This window comes from Myotis nattereri (genome assembly GCF_964212035.1).
Source record: "Myotis nattereri genome assembly, chromosome: 20".
Taxonomy (NCBI): Eukaryota; Metazoa; Chordata; class Mammalia; order Chiroptera; family Vespertilionidae; genus Myotis; species Myotis nattereri.
Window position 1 is genome coordinate 4,258,425 of NC_138096.1, and position 16,766 is coordinate 4,275,190.

Sequence of the window (16,766 nt, forward strand, 5' to 3'; positions counted from 1 at the left end):
AGTCAGGCTTTGGTTTATTTATACAGGGTGGGGCCAGAGTAGGCCTACGGTTGAGAGCAGGTCACACAGAGTTTATTCTTGTGTGATTATTTAGTAATTATTGTATTCCTTTTTCTTTTTCTTTTAAGGGAGAGGGAGAGAGAGAAACATTAATGATGAGAGAGAATCACTGATAGCCTGCCTCCTGCACGCCCTCAACTGGGGATCGAGCCCCAAACCCAGGCATGTGCCCTGATCAGGAATCGAACCCATGACCTCCTGGTTCATGAGCTGACTCTCCACCACTGAGCCACACCAGCCGGGCAATTGTATTATTTTTCATTGGAACAACTGTCAGCCTATGTTTGCCTGCCCCCTGTCTATTTGCCTAACAAGTCCGTGTCTGAACCGAGGTGAGTTGGGAGAATCCACTACAAGTTCAAGGCCTCCCACCAGAGGGAGTGAAGGGTGATGTGCCTGAGGCAGCCCCTGCCACTGGGCACAGAACCAAAGTAAAGAAGGTTCTGCCTTAGCCGGTGTGGCTCAGTGGATAGAGCGTCAGCTTGTGGACTGAAGGGTCCCAGGTTCGATTTCTGGTCAGGGCACAAGCCCAGGTTGTGGGCTGGATCTCCAGTCGGGGGCGTGCAGGAGGCAGCCGATCCATGATTCTCTCTCATCATTGATGCTTCTATCTCTCCCTTTCCCTTCCTCTCAAATCAATAATAATAATTATATATATATATGGAAGGTTCTGGGGCCATGAGAAGACAGCTCCCCGCCCACAGCCCCCCGCCCTGCGAGGACCCATCTCGTCCCTTGTCCCTCTCGCGCCTGGCTTCTCGCTGAGTAACCGCGTTCTCTGCCCCCGCAGTGGTCGATCACTACACCACCAACATCGTCTTCAACGGCGTCCGGGTCATCGCCATCGTCATCATCGGCCTGGGCTTCCTGCTGCTGCTGCTGCCCGAGGAGTGGGACGTCTGGCTGGTCAAGCTCCTCACCCGCCTCAAGGTCCGCAAGAAGGAGGAGCCGGCGGAGGGCAGCGGGGACCTGGGCTCCGGCCCCCAGAACAAGAGAAGGGCCCGGCCCTCCTTCGCCCGCTGACCCGTCTCCTGGACACGTGGGGACGCTGGCGCGAAGGGTCCGGAGGTCTGTTCCTGGCGGCACCTCGGTGGGCAAAGGTGTACATACCTGTACAGTCTGGGTCCCCTGGGGACGTCCCACGGGACTCATGGGCATGTCCAACCCGCTTGCTCTTGTCCACATCAGACCTTCCACTTAAGGTACCGACTCGACGCGCACGAGAGCAGAACCCGAGTTCTTTTTAAATGAATGTAAAGCGAGTCGGAGCCATCCTGGCCCCGGCCAGGTCTGGGGGCCACAGGTTCTGGTTGAGGCAGGCGTCTGTCCTGGGTCTTCTCGACCGAAAACGCCATTGCACACTGTGATAACTCCCTGGCGGTGGGAGTCATTGTTGGTTTCAGACCAGAGCTGGAATCTTTATTTTTTTAAGGGACCAGAAGATGACGAAGTTAGTTTGGATGGACAGACGGATAGGAAGAGGGGACACGCACAAGGAGAATGGACATCGAAAGCCATCTCTGTGCCGAGCCGGGGGGCGGAGGGTGGGGGGGCGGGTGGAGGAGGTCAGGCCTGAGCCGGGCAATGTCGGGGGGCGGGGGGTGGGGAGCCATCTGAGCCCCGCTCGCTGGCTTGCTCTCGCGTGTCCGTCCGAGGCCCCACCGGAGATGTTCCAGTGCCTTCTACAGAAACTTCATCTTGGCCTATGTGAAGCGAGTGATGGTCCCCGTCACTGGCGCCGTCGTATCGTTGAGATGTACGCATCTTTAAAAACCAATAAAACCACATGTGATGGGCGTGTGTGTGCGTGCGTGTGTCCAGCGTGTGTCCACATGCTGACGGCGGTGTGACCACGGAGGAGGGGGCCGCCCGGTCGCTCCTGCTTCGGGGACGGAGACGGAAGCATGGCCCCCCGAACCCGTGCATCTTCTGATGCGACGTTTCAGCGCCAGGCTGCTGATCCCGCCGTCTCGCTCTGCGTGGAAATCCTGTCTGTGATGGACCCGTGAAGAGGGACCAGGGCGGGGGGCGTTTAGAGTTTACTATTTTTTGAAGTTTACATTGTTACATACGAAAGGGAAACCTTATTTTGAAAATGTTGTCATAACCCAAAGGTGCATAGGGGGGCACGGGGCCCTGGCGACCTGAACTTTTTAACCAATAATTATTCTCCATCTCCATGACCTGTTGGGCCAAACAGATGAATAAATGGTTTGAAAAGAAGCGTGTCGTTGTCTTGATGGCGACGAGGGGACGCTCCCAGCACACCCGTTCTGCCTTCCTTGCCTTCCTTACGCTTTCGCTCCCTGCAAGGCACCCAGACCCACCCGACTTGGGGAAGGAAAGACAATTCTGACTGTAAAGACAGATTTTGATTTCCGTGGAGTGAAAGGCAGGCAGGCAGGCAGGCCTCGAGGAAACAAGCCCTGAGCCTGGCCGGCACGATGACATCAAGGACACAGCGCTGGCCCGGCCAGCGTGGCTCACTGGTTGAGCATCGACCTCTGAACCAGGAGGTCAGGGTTTGATTCCCGCACAGGCCCGGGTTGCAGGCTGGATCCCCAGGGTGGGGCGTGCAGGAGGCAGCTGATCCATGATTCTCTCTCATCACTGATGTTTCTTTCTCTCCCTCTCCCTTCCTCTCTGAAATAAAAATATGTATATAAAAAAACCCGCATTTTTTCAAAATCTAAGAAGGGAGGAATCGAACGTGCCCAGCTGGTGCACGCTCGGCTCCGCCCTCCTCCCGGGGTACAGGTCGCACGTGGCCGCCGGGTCGCCGGGCAGTGCCCGCGCCTAAACCTTCCGGGTGGCGGAAGGCAAGACTGAGAGCTTCAGGTCCGGGAAAGGGGCGTAGGGCGTCCCAGCGGAAACCGGCGGGGGGGGGGGGGGCGGGACCAACCACGTGACCCCGCCGCTGGGCGGAGCCAAAGGACGGCGGCCTAGTTCCAGGCACCGCTCTCTCGCCCAGCAGGGCGGAAGTCCCGCCCCGGATGAGAGCGCTGAGCGGAAGTCCCGCCTCCTGGCACGTCGACGGCGGCCCGTGAGGGTCAGTTCGCGGCCAGCGATTCCGCCGGGCGAACTGCTGGCTGGTGGTGCCGAGGTCTATGTGCCTGAGCCCAGCCTGCGGGGCGGCGTGACCCCAGCGGCGCCCGGACTCGGCCCGCGTCGCCCTTTCTCCCTTCGGAGCGGACGGAGAGGCAAGTTTGCTGTGGGCCGGCGGCGGGGACCGAGGAGGTCGCCGACTCTCGCGAGCTGCGATCCCTCGTGGGCGCGCCGCGTCCGGCGGGTTGATTTCGCCCCGCGCGCTCATTTGGAGGGAGAGCGGGTTGGTGCGGACAGCACCTGGGGAAGGGGGCCCCGCTGCCCCGTTTTACCGACGGGGACACTGGCTGGAGAGTAAGCGAGCGCCCCTCCGTGACCGGACCACGGGGGCGTGGCGCTGGCCCGGCCCCCCCTTCCCCCCACCCCCGCCGCCAGCCCGCAGCCCGCGGTCAGCTGCTCCGGTGCGGGCGCTGCGGGCTGATTACTTTCAGCTGCTCCATGGAAATCCTCAGGCAGCCCCGCCGGCCTGGCTCCGGGGCTGAGCGTTGACCTATGAACTGGGAGGTCAGGGTTCATTCCCCGTCCGGGCACGTGCCCGGGTGGCGACTCGATCCCCAGTGGGGGGCGTGCAGGAGGCAGCCGGTCCATGGTTCTCTCCCATCATGGATGTTTCTCTCTCCCTTCTTCTCGGACATCAAACAGCGGTTCTCAACCTGTGGGTCGCGGCGACCCCTTTGGCGGTCCAGTGACCCTTTCCCAGGGGTCGCCTCAGACCATCCTGCCGATCAGATGTTTACATGACGATTCATCACAGGAGCCACATGACAGTGATGAAGTCGCCACGAAAACAATTTCATGGTTGGGGGTCACCACGTGAGGAACGGTATTTAAAGGGCCGGAAGGTTGAGAACCACTGAATTAAAATAAAAAAATTAAACGCCTAGGCGCAACTGAGAAGAGCGGGGCTGGTGGGAAGCGCCGTGTTGTCCTTCCTCGCTCACGGCCCGTGTTGCTCGCCGGCAGGAGCCCGCGGGATGGCGGCGCCGACCATGAAGGAGCGGCAGGCCTGCTGGGGCGCCCGGGACGAGTTCTGGAGGTGCCTGGACGAGCACGCGGACGACGCCTCCCGGTGCCAGGCGCTGCGACGCTCCTTCGAGGCGAGCTGCCCGCAGCAGTGGGTAAGCGGAGCGCCGGTGGACGGACTGGGTTCTCTTTGCCTTTGAAACGCACGGAGGTTGCTCGCGGGGGGCAGGGGGGTTCGGGGGACCTTCGGGGGGCAGGTGCTGATTTGGGGGCTGCGAGAGGAGGTGCTGGCCGGGGCGTTTGGGCCCCGCAGGGACCCGAGCAGCAGAGGGCACCCGGGGCGGTCAGCCAGGCCGTTGGCTTGCATCCGGCCGACCTTTGGGAAACGTCCCCTGACCCTCGAAGGATCATTGGAAAACAGAACGAAGACGTGAACGTGGCCCCCAAAACCCACCCGCTAAACCGGGAGACTTCTCCGGGGGCTGCCTGCGGGGCAGTATTTCATCTGGGGCAGGAGGAGGCCCGTTCATGGGCCTGGAGCTGCCCTCACAAAGAACACATGCCCAGGTGCCCCCCCCCAAATCACAGCGACCCAGACCCAACATGTAATGGAAATGTGCCTGGGGCCGGTTCTGCCCCCGGGGCCTCCCTGACAGGTGTCCGCGCCCTGCCCTGCGGGTCCTTGGTGAGGGAGGGGCTGTGGGCGGGAACCACAGCATTGAGCCCATTGGCGATCGCCTGTAAGTTGGGGACACGCCTTTGTTAGCGCCGGGCTGGGGTGGCTCAGTGGTTGAGCGTTGAACTATGAACTTGGAGGTCATGGTTCAATTCCCGGTCAGGGCACATGCCCGGGTTGTGGGCTCCATCCCCCGTGGGGGGCGTGCAGGAGGCAGCTGATCAGTGATTCTCTCTCTCCCTTCCTCTTTCTGAAATTAATTTAAAAAATAAAATGAGTGCTGTTGCTGCAACGCGGAGGTGGCAGCTGCAGCTCAGGGCGTGGAGGTCACGTGCTCCGTGCTGGTCAGGGCGGCCGCCTGGCGGTCTGAACTGATTTGTCTGCTTTTCACGCACGTGCCGCTCCCCGACTCCCAGGTGGTTTGAGAACAGATCGCTTTAGAGGTGGGAGTGGCTTTAGGGTCTTCACGTCTCACACCTGGTTTTTGGAGCGGAGCCTGAGGCTCGAAGACCACAGGGTGTGATGGAGGGCGGGTCCTGTTGGGGCCAGGCTGGGAGTGAACTCAGTGGACACAGGTGGCGTTGGGGGAACCTCTTCGTCCATAAAACCAGCTGGATGCACCCCATCTCGTGGACTTCCTAGGAAGGTCCCATGTCTGACTTGGCATAAGCTGAAACCTGGCATGTGTGGGGCTTGCTGATTGGATTAGATGATGAGTTAGGCCCCCCAAGTGCATTCCCGGTGATTCCCCTTAGGTCACTGAGAGAACTCCTGGCTTCAGTGGAGGTGAAAACTACGAGTTTGGGCTGACATCACACCTGATTCCTTTTAGGGCCAGTGGTTCTCAACCTTCTGGCCCTTTAAATACAGCTCCTCATGTGGTGACCCAACCATAAAATTATTTCGTTGCTACTTCATCACTGTCATGTTGCTACTGTTATGAATCGTCATGTAAATAGCTGATCTGCAGGATGGTCTTAGGTGACCCCTGTGAAAGGGTCGTTCGACCGCCAAAGGGGTCGCGACCCACAGGTTGAGAACCGCTGCGTTAGGCTCTGATACCATTACTGACCATGTGTCCCTCCCTCTGATCCCCCCCAAATGTGAGCACCGAGCACAGCAGGGGACTGAGGACGGGAGGACCTGGCCCTGGACGCGGGAGTACGTAGGTGAAGAGCGGGGAGCTGGTGGGCCCCACCCTCACCCACCCCATTCTCCCTGGAGATCCCCGACAGTCTGGCCATCATTTGCCACGCAGGCTGCATGGCAGAATCAGGTGGAGATTTTAAAAAACAAGTAGCTATGTCCCAGCCCTCGCCTATTTGTGGAAATGGAAACCAAACTTCTTTTAAAAGCCCCCTGCCGAAACCGGTTTGGCTCAGTGGATGGAGCGTCGGCCTGCGGACTGAGGGGTCCCGGGTTCGATTCCGGTCAGGGGCATGTGCCTGGGTTGCGGGCACGTCCCCAGTGGGAGATGTGCAGGAGGTGGCTGATCGATGTTTCTCTCTCATCGATGTTTCTGACTCTCTATCTCTCTCCCTTCCTCTCTGTAAAAAATCAATAAAATATGTTAAAAAAAAAAAAAAAAAGCCCTGGGGCTCGCAGGTGTCTGGTGGATGAGCGCGGTCGGGAGTCGCTGGGCTGCCCCCCGTGGTCAGCGCGCTGCAGGCCCCGACCCCCACTGTCCTCTCCCGCCCGGGGCTGTGGACGCTCCCTGCCCCTGCTTTCAGGGCGGCTCTGGGCCCCCGACCCCCACTGCCCTTCCTCAAGCCCGGGGCTGTGGACCCTCTCCCTGCTTTGGGGGCGGCGCTGTGCTCTGCATCGGTAGTTTGTACAGCCGGCCGGCGGCTTCTTTGCTCTGCTCTCCGTCCACACACACAGGCCGGTGCCACCCGGAGGCCTCTCCCTCCGTCCCTGCGCCCTGGTCACAGCTAACAGGCTCCGTGCACCTCACACGCGTCACCTGCCATTTATCCTCCCAGTCCCCGCTACCACTGGGCCACACTGGCCAGGCCGTAAGTCTGGTATTGCTGAGTCCAGCGTGCTGATATTTTGTTGAGTATTTTCGCATCAAGGATATTGGCCTGTAATTTTTTGGGGGGCGGGGGTGGGGTGTCATGTCTTTATCTGGTTTGGGTATCGGAGCAATGCTGGCTTCCTAGGATGAGGAGGAAGCATTCCTTCCTCTTTGATTGTTCTTGAAGTCATTTAAGGATAGGGATTAATTCTTTAAATGTTTGGTGGAGTTCATCTGTGACGACGTCTGGCCCCAGGCTTTTGTTTGCTGGGAGTTTTTGTGATTTCTGCTTTAATTTCATGACTAGTCAACAGTCTGTTCAGATTTTCTATTTTTTCCTGGTTCAGTCCTGGGCGGTTATATGCTTCTAGAAAAACAGAATTTGTTGGCATCCTTAACGTTTTATATTTTCTGTGGTATCATTTGTCACTTCTCTCATTTATGATTTTATTTGGGGTCTTATTCTTAATGAGTTTGGCTAAAGGTTTGTCAATTTTGAATTTTGTTTCTTTTCAAAGAACCAGCTCTAAGTTTCATTGATTTTTTTCTTTTGTGTGTGTGTGGGGGGGGGGGTCTTGTGGGGGTGGTTGTTCTTTTTCTAGTTCCTTTAGTTGTAAAATTAGTTTGGGATTTTTCTTGTTTCTTGAGGTGTATAGCTATGAACTTCCCTCTTACAACTGCTCTTACTGTATCTGAAAATTTTGAAAAGTTGTTTCATTTGTCTCATGGTAGTTTTTTATTTCCTAATAGATTTTGATTGCTTATTCAAGTGCTCAATAGGGTCTGTAACCCAAAAAGGTTGTGACTTATTAGTCTACATCTTTTTCCAAGACTTTTATACATTAATGCACTGCTGTGAAACGGTTCTAGATCAGCGGTTCTCAACCTGTGGGTCACGACCCTTTGGTGGTCAAACGCCCCTTTCACAGGGGTCGCCTAAGACCATCGGAAAACACGTATATAATTACATATTGTTTTTGTGATTAATCACTATGCTTTAATGATGTTCAATTTGTAACCATGAAATTGGGGGTCACCACAACATGAGGAACTGTATTAAAGGGTCGCGGCATGAGGAAGGTTGAGAACCACTGTTCTAGAATATGAATGACTTGGGTCACTTCTACAATTTATATTGAATAATCTGTTACATTTAAGTCTGTGCTGTTGTTTACCCAAGCTGCATAACCTGACCTTATTTCAAACCCCTTTTTCTCAACAGATAAAATACTTTGACAAAAGAAGAGACTACTTAAAATTTAAAGAGAAATTTGAAGCAGGACAGTTCCAGCCTCCAAACACCTCTGCCAAGTCCTAGGCTGCCCCGGCCTCTCCGAAAGGTAGACCCTTCTTTCTGGACATTTCCCAGTGCCCCATGGACTGTGGGAGCTGGCAGACATCAGTGCTTCTGCATATGTGACTTAATGATGAAAGTGGTCAGACAGTGGAGAACTGAAAGAGTGGTATGAAATATGCTCAGTTTTAATTTAGTAAGAAATCTATTTTAAGAAGAAAATTAAAGCCTATTTCAAAAATACATGTACCTATATTTTTGGTTAGAGGATGACATTAGGCAAATATTGTAGATACTGAAAAAACAGGTTGTCATATGTATCCTAGGAGTGACCATTTTAATAGCAGCACACACAAAAAATGGTGATTGGAAGAATTTAAACTATACAGCTAAAATGAGACTGTCTACAAACAGCTTAGCTAATATACTCAGTGTTGGCACAAGGAATGATTTTTCCCAAAAATCAGTAACAAGGTGAGGCTGTCCTCTCTCACTTCTATTCACTACTACACTGGATTCCTACCTACTTCACTAAGAAAAAAAAATAGTTTCTAGGAAAGAAATGATCTTTTAAAACTATAGTTTTACCTCCACAATTGCTTAAAACATTTTACTAAAGAAGCAATACAATTTAGCTAAATATGTTTATTAAAGAGGACAACACATAGTAATATGTTTAAGGCACATGAAAAAGTTTGGCATTAAGTTATAAGGAAGAAACACATTATTCCAGTAAATTCAGAATTTGTTTCATTTTCCCGAATACTTTTGAACCGTTTCAGTAGCAGCGACAGCTCTCAGCGTGCGGGGACCTCACGCCTGGCCCCCTCGCCTGCCCTGCTGCCGGGCGTATTCCCAGATGAGCAGGGCCCCGCTCACGTGGACGTTGAGCGAGCGGGTGATGCCCCGCTGAGGGATCTCCACACACACGTCCAGCTGTTGGATCAGGCTGGCAGGGATGCCTTCACGCTCATTTCTGGTGAAAAGGGGAGAAGAAAGGTTACTTTCCTTGTAATAACCGGCATTTTCTCAGACATTCAGAGTGTTAACATTCAGAATGTCTGAGAAAATGCCGGTTAACTGGGAGAGAGGAAAATGAGGATAAAAAGCATATGGGGCAATCCTGTGGTCCCCTGAGCACCCCACAGGTGAAATGAAGTGAAAGATAGGGGGGGCTTCCCATAAACATCAGGTCACGGGGTCGAGTGCAGGTGGTGTCAGGTGCCGTGAGGGTCCGATAAACTACGGTTTCTGAACCGTTTTCTGGCTGAGCTGTGAGGAGGTTCTCACCCCAGCAGCAGCAGCGACCTCTCCGGGAAGCAGTACTGGGTCAGGGCCGTGCTCCGGGCCGTCTGCTCCACACCGATGACTGTGTAGCCCTCCGCCTGCTTCTGCCTCAGGTAGCCCGCCAGCTGCGGTGGCTTTACCTTCACACCCATTTAAAAGAGCAGAGAGTAAGTCATTCAGTCACAGCCCTGCTAAGAGTAAAACCAGAGTTTAAAAAACTTACTAAACTGAGCTTAAGTCTTTTAAAAAAGATTATACACTATAAACAAGAACTCCCCCAACAGCACAGAAATGTATAAAAATGATTCCTGTACCAGCAAGGCATGTTTTCCTGAAAGGCATCCTACATGATTGATTTCTAAAAACACAATCATGTGGAAGATGATAAAGGAGCAGGAGAACAGCATTGGCCGCATTTTACTTTAGTGTTAAAGGCGGGGCTACTGTAAATGACTGCAAAGGGGCCGATACACGAAGATGGAGAACTACAGTGAGTCGCTGCCACCCACCTCCACCAGAGGCAGCCACTGCTCCGCGGAGACGCTGAGCTGCTGGAACTGCTTGTCGCTGACGCACTGAAGGCTGCCGACCACCAGCGCTGCCGCCCCGAACACCTCGCAGGTGCGGCACAGGCCTGCGGAGCAAGCGGGCGTCACCGTCCGCAGCACGAGGCTGGGCCCACTGTGTCCCCCACCCTGTGGCCTCCCCCAGCGGGTCACGCCTGGAAGGCAGCCCACACGGCCGTGCGCTGACGGGCCGTTGGCAGGATCTAGAGTCTAAGCGAGCCCCTGACACCCGGCTACCTCCTAAGTTGGTGGGCTTGTCGATGAGGGAGGCCACGACGATCAGGCGGCTGATGGCCTTGCCGAGCTTGGCAGCGCGATCCTGAAACGCCAGCTCCAGGTCGGCGTCAGGAGCAGCGTGTCTCCACGGGATTACCTTCTTCTGAACGTCAGTCCACTCGGACTGGTTGTCTGCTTCACCCGAGTGAGAGCCTGGGCAGGAAAGAATCCCCTATGGCAACCAGTCCCCTCATATTCTGTCACTGCGAGAGCCACAGGGGAAGCAGTTCACCGAGAGGGGACAGGAAAGGACCGGCCTGCGAAGGTGACGGCGGGTGAGTCCAGCTGGGAGGCATGGAGTGTACAGAGCTATGGAGTGTCCCGCACCGGGAGAGCCGGGCAGAGGGAGACCTGAAGTTCAGTGAGGCCGTGGCTAGGGGTTCGGAACGAGAACCAGTGGGCTGGCGACGAGAACGCAGACCTCGGCACACAGCTGTTAGAGTCAGTGGTGGCTTTAAAATGGTGGGGCTTGGCCCTTGGATGGCTCAGGGCAGCGTGGCTGAGGGAGAGCAGCGGGAGGTGGTCCTAAGGGAGCCGGGGAGGAAGGCGATGGGAAGTGGTGGCTAACCAGCGAGGACTAGAACCAAGCTCTCTGCTTCACTCCTAAACGGGGCAAGAAATGCCATAATTTGGCCCCTTTTAAAATCTGTATTTTTACAGAAATATATAGTGGGAAACAGTGAATATGAACGATATTTCAGAGAAATATATAAGGAAGCAGATGAGGCTCCTGGCTTTTCATAGTGAAGCTCAGGTCCCTGAAAGTACCGTCAGTTACACCACTTTCCACTGCCTCTTCTCCACGGGGAGCCTCGTGAAAGAGCTTTTATCAGCCGCCTGCTGTCACCGCAGCCACGGCCTGAGCGGGCCGCAGTGGGAAAGGGGAACCACGGCCTGAGCGGGCAGCGGTGGGCAAGGGGAACACTTCTGTCACCTGCGTCCTGCTGAGCCCAGTCCCCCGGCCTCAGCTCGCGCAGCTGCGTCGCAGAAAGATAGCGATGAGCCCCTGCCCCCGAGGGAAGGTCCGTGAACTTGGCAAACTTGTCGATTGCGATCCACTCGTCTTCAACAAGGCCTGCAAGGCGCGGAAGGATGTGAAATATGGTCTGAAAGAAAAGTGTAAAATCTAAACTTTCCCCCTTAAAAACATAAAAAGAGCAAAGAAATACATAACTGTTTAAAGTACAGCCTGTTCTTACTAATGTATTTTCCCAAACTATCCTGTCCGGTCAAATTACCTACTGTCTTGTAGCAACTGCCTGTGTCTGACCGGCTTTTCTAAGAACCTGGCGAGCAGTAGGTCTCGCACACGGGTCCCTAATGCGCTAACAGCCACGGCTCTGCACGAGGCAGAGCGTCCGGAGTCAGTGCTGGTGCTGGGCAGCGTGTGGACACATGCTGTTGACTGACCACCACCTTCTCCATAAGCAACAGGTCAAGCTCTCTTGGTGCCAAACCCTCCCTTTCACTGCCACCAGCTAAGCCATTCAGCCTCCCGTGGCTTCCACCACCTCATTTGGAAAGTGTGGCTAAAATGGGGTAAAACAGCTCATGGAAAGTGTTTGTAAACTGCGAAGCGTAAACAGTTGAGTCACCACGTAAACAGTCCTTTCTTTTTCTTACCTATTAGAACTGAGAACCAGGGAATCGCCAAAGGTCAAAGGCCAGGAGGAGCGGAAGCACAGGTATAGCAAGTTTAAAATGAAACAGTAAGTTTAGATCAACATGCAAGTCTTCATAAGTCTTTAGAATGAATATGGTTTTCTTCATGCAACATCTGTGTACATTTAAATTAGCATCATGACTGCAACTAGATAGTAAGCGGGTACCAATATGGCTACACATGTACGAGCCGGAGTCTGACACAGAGTTAGGTTCCTACCGGGAGTGGGAGTGAAATACACAACACGAGGGGGAGGCCGTCCAAGGCAGGAAAGGAAAGCAGGGACTTACTCCTGCGGGAACAGAGTAGCAGGTGGGCAGGTGGACGTGACCTAAGAGGCACTAAACCCCGCAGGAGGAGGCAGGCGTGCCCCTGCGCACGAGGACACAGCAGAGCGGGTGAAGTATCTGAAAACCCTGGACAATGTCTGCTGTGACGTCACGGAAAGCAGCTCATGTCCTGTGACGACCATCACAGCGCAGAGCTGTCCTTTTTAAAGGGCGGGGTGTGTGTGGCCCACCAGAGTAGTTCAGTGTGCACAGCAGCTGAGACGTCCAAGTTCTTCAGAGGAAAAGAACAAGGTCGAATGTTTTAATTCAGAGAGAAAGTAATGCCATTTCTACAAAGTTTAGTCACTTAGATATCAAGCTGATTGACTAGTTGTAACAGACCTGTCTGTGGTTCTTGAAGTTCACTACATGAGCACATTCGGGAGGCGGGGTATCGCCTGCTATGCAGGTTCAGTCCCCAGGACCTAGACAAGGCGATTAACAAGAGTCCATCTTCCTGTTCTTTTAACAATGGGCTTCGTGACCACAGAATCTCACCTGCACAAGCGTTCTCACTCCCTTTCAGTGTCAGAACAGGTTTCTGTTCAGTTAAACGCTGCCCTTCCCGTGTGTACAGCCTGACTACCTGAGGGGCAGTGACAGTGACTGGCAGGCTCACCGCGTGGGCGTGGAATGAGGCAGCTCGTCTGCATACAGTGACACAAACGCAGAGCTTCACAGCGCGGAGGGGAAGCAAGTGAGGGGAACGGTGAGCTAGTCGTCACCCTTCAACAACCACGGCAAAGGAAGGGTCAGGACTGACGACAAGAGCATTTGCGGGACGGTGCTCACCTCCAGGCAGTAGTCCTGAAGCGGGTGAAACGCTGCAAAGAAGAAATGGTCTTGGATGCGCTGCCAGTTCCTCTTGGCGTTCCTAAGGGTGGGAAACACCGTGAGGCGCGGGCAAGGGAGGGGAAGTCAGGCTCCTTCCTGCTTACCCACCGCAGGGTTTAGAACGGAGGGAAAAGTGAGTGTGTTTTACCCTAAGGCTTACACACCTCTATCTCCAAGGTCAACACACTTTAGAAACTGATGCTGCGTTTGACCTTCTGAAATGAGATGCAAAACAAGTAACTCTCTCAAAGTCACATGACTCACAAGAATGGGACCCAGGTCTGCACTGACATGTGGGGGTCACTCTAGGGGTGCAGAGGCCTGAGTTCCATCCGAGGTGACGGGCACCTGACAACAGGAAACACCTGGAGCGCCTGACAGACGCCGGCCTGGCAGACACGACTGCCGGGCGGAGGGGCTCTGAGAGGGAGCACTGCGAGGGGTCGGGGGACCCTTCAGTCTCTGGCATAAACTGCTGAGGAGAGAAAAGCGTCGCCTAAGTCCCTTTTTCTGTTCTAAGACTCAGAGCCAAACTGGTACCAACTCGCACAGACCACAGGTTTCCCGTGAGCAGGTCTGGGGTTCCTGGTGCACCTGTCACGGTTGGAGAGGGTTCTCGTCTGACCAGGCGAAGCGCTGACTCAGCGCCCTGTCTGCTGCGGGCTAACTTGGTCGGGCAGAGGCCCGACAACATGGCACTGACTTCCATCCCCGTTCCGCGCGCCCCGTTTGCTGCGTCCAGCCTCTGTGCACGGGTTTATGTAAAGCAGTGAGTGCGCTGAGCGTGCGAAGAGACCTTTCCGTGGACCTCTGCGGCCTGGGTCTTGGCGCTGTGTGAGCCCTGGCACTCCTGGTGGTGGGTCAGTGATGATAACACAGTGAGACACCACCTTAGACACGGCAGAAGCGATGCCTCCCCTGAGGGGCTTTGTAACACCTCGCTCACACGTTCCTCCATCCACAGGAGCAGTTCTACAAGGTCAGGGGAGCCGCCAGCAATCCGAACTGCACCTACCCTGCACAGCTAACGGCCACGCAGCTCTGCCACCCGGCTCTGCGCTCCCACGTGGCCTCAGCTGAGCCGAGGGGCGCCGCCTGCAGCCATCCCGCCTCACCCGCCTCATCGGAGGGCTGCCGGCGCGTGCTTACCCTGCTCCCGGCGTGCTCTCCACCTGACTGAGGCTGGACTCGATCACGGACGCCAGAGCGTCCAGCTCCCCCATCCGCAGCGTCTTACACATGCCCCAGGCTTTGTTCAGCGCCACCAGCGCGTACAGGCGGACACTGAAGTTGTGGCTGAAGCCCCACTGCAGCGCGATGACCAGGGCCTGCTTCAGAGCCAGCCTCTGCAGAGAGGAGAGGAATCACCTCTTCAGTTGGCCACCGGCCGTGGCTGGGTGACCGCAAGGGGGACCTGGCATCACTGCGTCCCCGACGGGCTCCGGGCTCCCCACCCTCCAACCGAGACAGATGGACGTGCCGGCACGCGGTCCCCAGAGGCAGATCCCGTGACCCCGCGGTACTGCCCACCCTCCAGCACGTGTGCAAATTAAAATAACTTAGCGTCCTATTTGTACCACGTGCTAACTCGACGGTCAAGGCAAAGACCCAACAATATGGTAGAGCACCCCGCCCGACGGGCTTGTAGCCAGCTGGACTCACTGGGAGAAATTGCAGAAGACATGAGGGATATGTGACACTTACAAAAACTAGGACAAATATTAAAAGTTCTATTTTGATAGTCAAGTTTAAACTCTTCTTACAATTTAATCTCACCTTTTCTGGAAGGTTTTGAGTAATGATGTCCAAATGTGACAAAACCGATAAGAACGTACAAATGCTTGTTTTAAGGTGTTCTTCACCCTGAAAAGAAATCAGGTAAAATGTCATTCAAGGCTTCTGTGCCATGTGACAGGCGGGGCCAGCAGGGGGCAGTCTCTCCCGTCACAGCTGCAGCCCAGGTACAGAACCAAATGCCAATACACGCGACCAGCCAACTGTGAGGCATTGCCAACTTCCTGGGAAGTGAGTGGTGGGTGAGGGTGCTCATCTGGGGGGGCGGTGAGGCCTGCAGGGTGAGCACTGGCTGGAGGGGAGGAGCCGGGGAGCAGGGAGCGAGCAGGCAGACAGCAAGACCAGCAGAGATACAGAGGCAGGTGGAGGCAGCGAGTGGCGAGGACAGGGCTCCGACGTTCAGGGGGCCTCGGCTTTGAAAATCCAGGATGAAAAGCCAGGGGAGAGCGTTGAAGTGGGTTCAGAAACCTTCCCACTAATTGTCATTGGGAATCACATCAGTTTGTGATGCTAAACTGACGAAGCCACAGACTGAAGAGGCTGCAGACACTGCAGCTCCGGTGGTGGAGGCGGGGACTCAGTGTGGAAATCGGACTCTCAGGAGCCTGACTGTGACCGTGAGGGGGTGACTGCAGGAGGGACAGAGCTCGGGGGGCAGCTCCATGGACAGAGGGTGGACACGAGTGACTTTAGCAGCCGTGGGGGCACCTGGTGAAGGAGAGACCGAGTATGGCCGACTGAGAGCAGAGGCCTGCACCGTACCCATCACGATCCTGTATCAACTCCTCAGAGATGATTCGGGTGCAGGAAATGCTGGGGGCGGGGGGTGGATGAGGGACAGGAAATAGAATGGAATAAACTGACGTCTGTTCCCAGCTGGGTGAGAGAGACCCTGAAGGTTCTCATTAAAGCTGCGACTTCGGTGACGTCTAAAACTTACCCACTGGAAATGTCTTTAAAGTGTAAGGAGCACACTTCATTCTTCCTCATTCTTATTCTAAGATCAGACACCACCTGGTAAGTAAGACTGCAGCACTGACCTACTTCCCTCCTTACTAACAAAAGCCTTTCCGTCGTGACTCTGTCAGCGCAGACGAGCTCTCAAGGTGAGCCAGGCATGTCTCTCTCTTCAGTTAACTCCAAACACAACCTAGGATGTCACCACAACTGGGCCAGGGCAACTGAGAGTCAAGCAGCAACTAATGAAAAGTGAGACAATCTCCCAGCACAGTCCACATCTTTTGTTAATTTTAAAAAATGGGAAGAAATCTCCTTTACTTACACAAGAAAAACAATCCCAGAACTTCGGAAGAAACTGAGGAAATTTGTGCAGAATCAGTATAATAATCCATTCGATGTAATACTTGATGGACGCTTGGCTATTGATGAAGCCAGCCTGAAAGATCTTGTCAATGATTCTATTCAAGAAATTCTGAGAAAAATAAAATTAAATTGTGTTATGGTTATTAATGGTCTTAAATTTATTTTTACTGAAATATAATTAACATATAACAATGTGTAAATTTAAGGGATAAAAATGCTGACTCGATGCATTGACATATCACAATACGATTACCACCGTGGCATTGACTAACAACTCTATCACATCACATAATTATTTCTTTTTTTGTGGTAGGAACAATTAAGAACTAGTCTTTTAGCAACTCTGAAACTGGTTATTAATTTTAACTTTAAAAATGCATTAAAAAATACTGCTAAAAAAACACAGCTTAAAGTTTCATTGTAAGTAACTCTTGGATCCACCACTCTGCAAACAATGGCCTTAAAAACTGTTGACAGACATAATGATGAGGTCCTTTTACTGACAGTTCACGTTTTACTTGGACATCAATTCTGTGAGGAAGGTTTTTATTCTCGGTATTTTCACAGGGAAGAGAGAAG

General features: G+C 54.0%; 3 protein-coding genes across 4 annotated transcripts in view; 2 read left to right on the top strand and 1 right to left on the bottom strand.

The window, feature by feature from the left end:
- Positions 1-2,694, top strand: part of SLC35F3 (solute carrier family 35 member F3) — a 53,585-nt gene extending 50,891 nt beyond the window's left edge. For both annotated transcript variants that reach the window (XM_081114603.1, XM_081114604.1), the window contains one exon: positions 851-2,694. In XM_081114603.1, coding sequence (XP_080970729.1) covers positions 851-1,083 — 233 coding nt within the window. In that variant the 3' untranslated portion in view covers positions 1,084-2,694. The remainder of the gene's footprint in view (positions 1-850) is intronic.
- Positions 2,695-3,111: 417 nt separating this feature from the next.
- Positions 3,112-8,662, top strand: COA6 (cytochrome c oxidase assembly factor 6). Its single transcript, XM_081114473.1, has 3 exons — positions 3,112-3,260; positions 4,129-4,283; positions 8,044-8,662. The coding sequence occupies exons 2-3, from the start codon at positions 4,140-4,142 to the stop codon at positions 8,137-8,139; spliced, it is 240 nt and encodes a 79-aa protein (XP_080970599.1). The 5' UTR covers positions 3,112-3,260; positions 4,129-4,139; the 3' UTR covers positions 8,140-8,662.
- Positions 8,663-8,742: 80 nt separating this feature from the next.
- TARBP1 (tRNA guanosine 2 -O-methyltransferase TARBP1) overlaps positions 8,743-16,766 on the bottom strand; it is a gene marked incomplete at its 5' end in the record, with an annotated part of 30,763 nt that continues 22,739 nt past the window's right edge. Inside the window, 9 exons of the mRNA XM_081114515.1 lie at positions 8,743-9,091; positions 9,406-9,542; positions 9,912-10,036; positions 10,206-10,397; positions 11,179-11,350; positions 13,029-13,110; positions 14,220-14,416; positions 14,847-14,933; positions 16,147-16,296. Of these exons, the coding sequence (XP_080970641.1) occupies positions 8,929-9,091; positions 9,406-9,542; positions 9,912-10,036; positions 10,206-10,397; positions 11,179-11,350; positions 13,029-13,110; positions 14,220-14,416; positions 14,847-14,933; positions 16,147-16,296 (1,305 nt within the window). The 3' untranslated portion in view covers positions 8,743-8,928. The remainder of the gene's footprint in view (positions 9,092-9,405; positions 9,543-9,911; positions 10,037-10,205; positions 10,398-11,178; positions 11,351-13,028; positions 13,111-14,219; positions 14,417-14,846; positions 14,934-16,146; positions 16,297-16,766) is intronic.

What these genes read in the sequence shown, in the direction of transcription:
- COA6 (XM_081114473.1), top strand. Translation starts at nt 4,140, where the DNA reads ATGGCGGCGCCGACCATGAAGGAGCGGCAGGCCTGCTGGGGCGCCCGG. An exon ending in CGAGCTGCCCGCAGCAGTGG is followed by an intron (nt 4,284 to 8,043) that starts GTAAGCGGAGCG and finishes TTTTCTCAACAG; the next exon opens with ATAAAATACTTTGACAAAAG.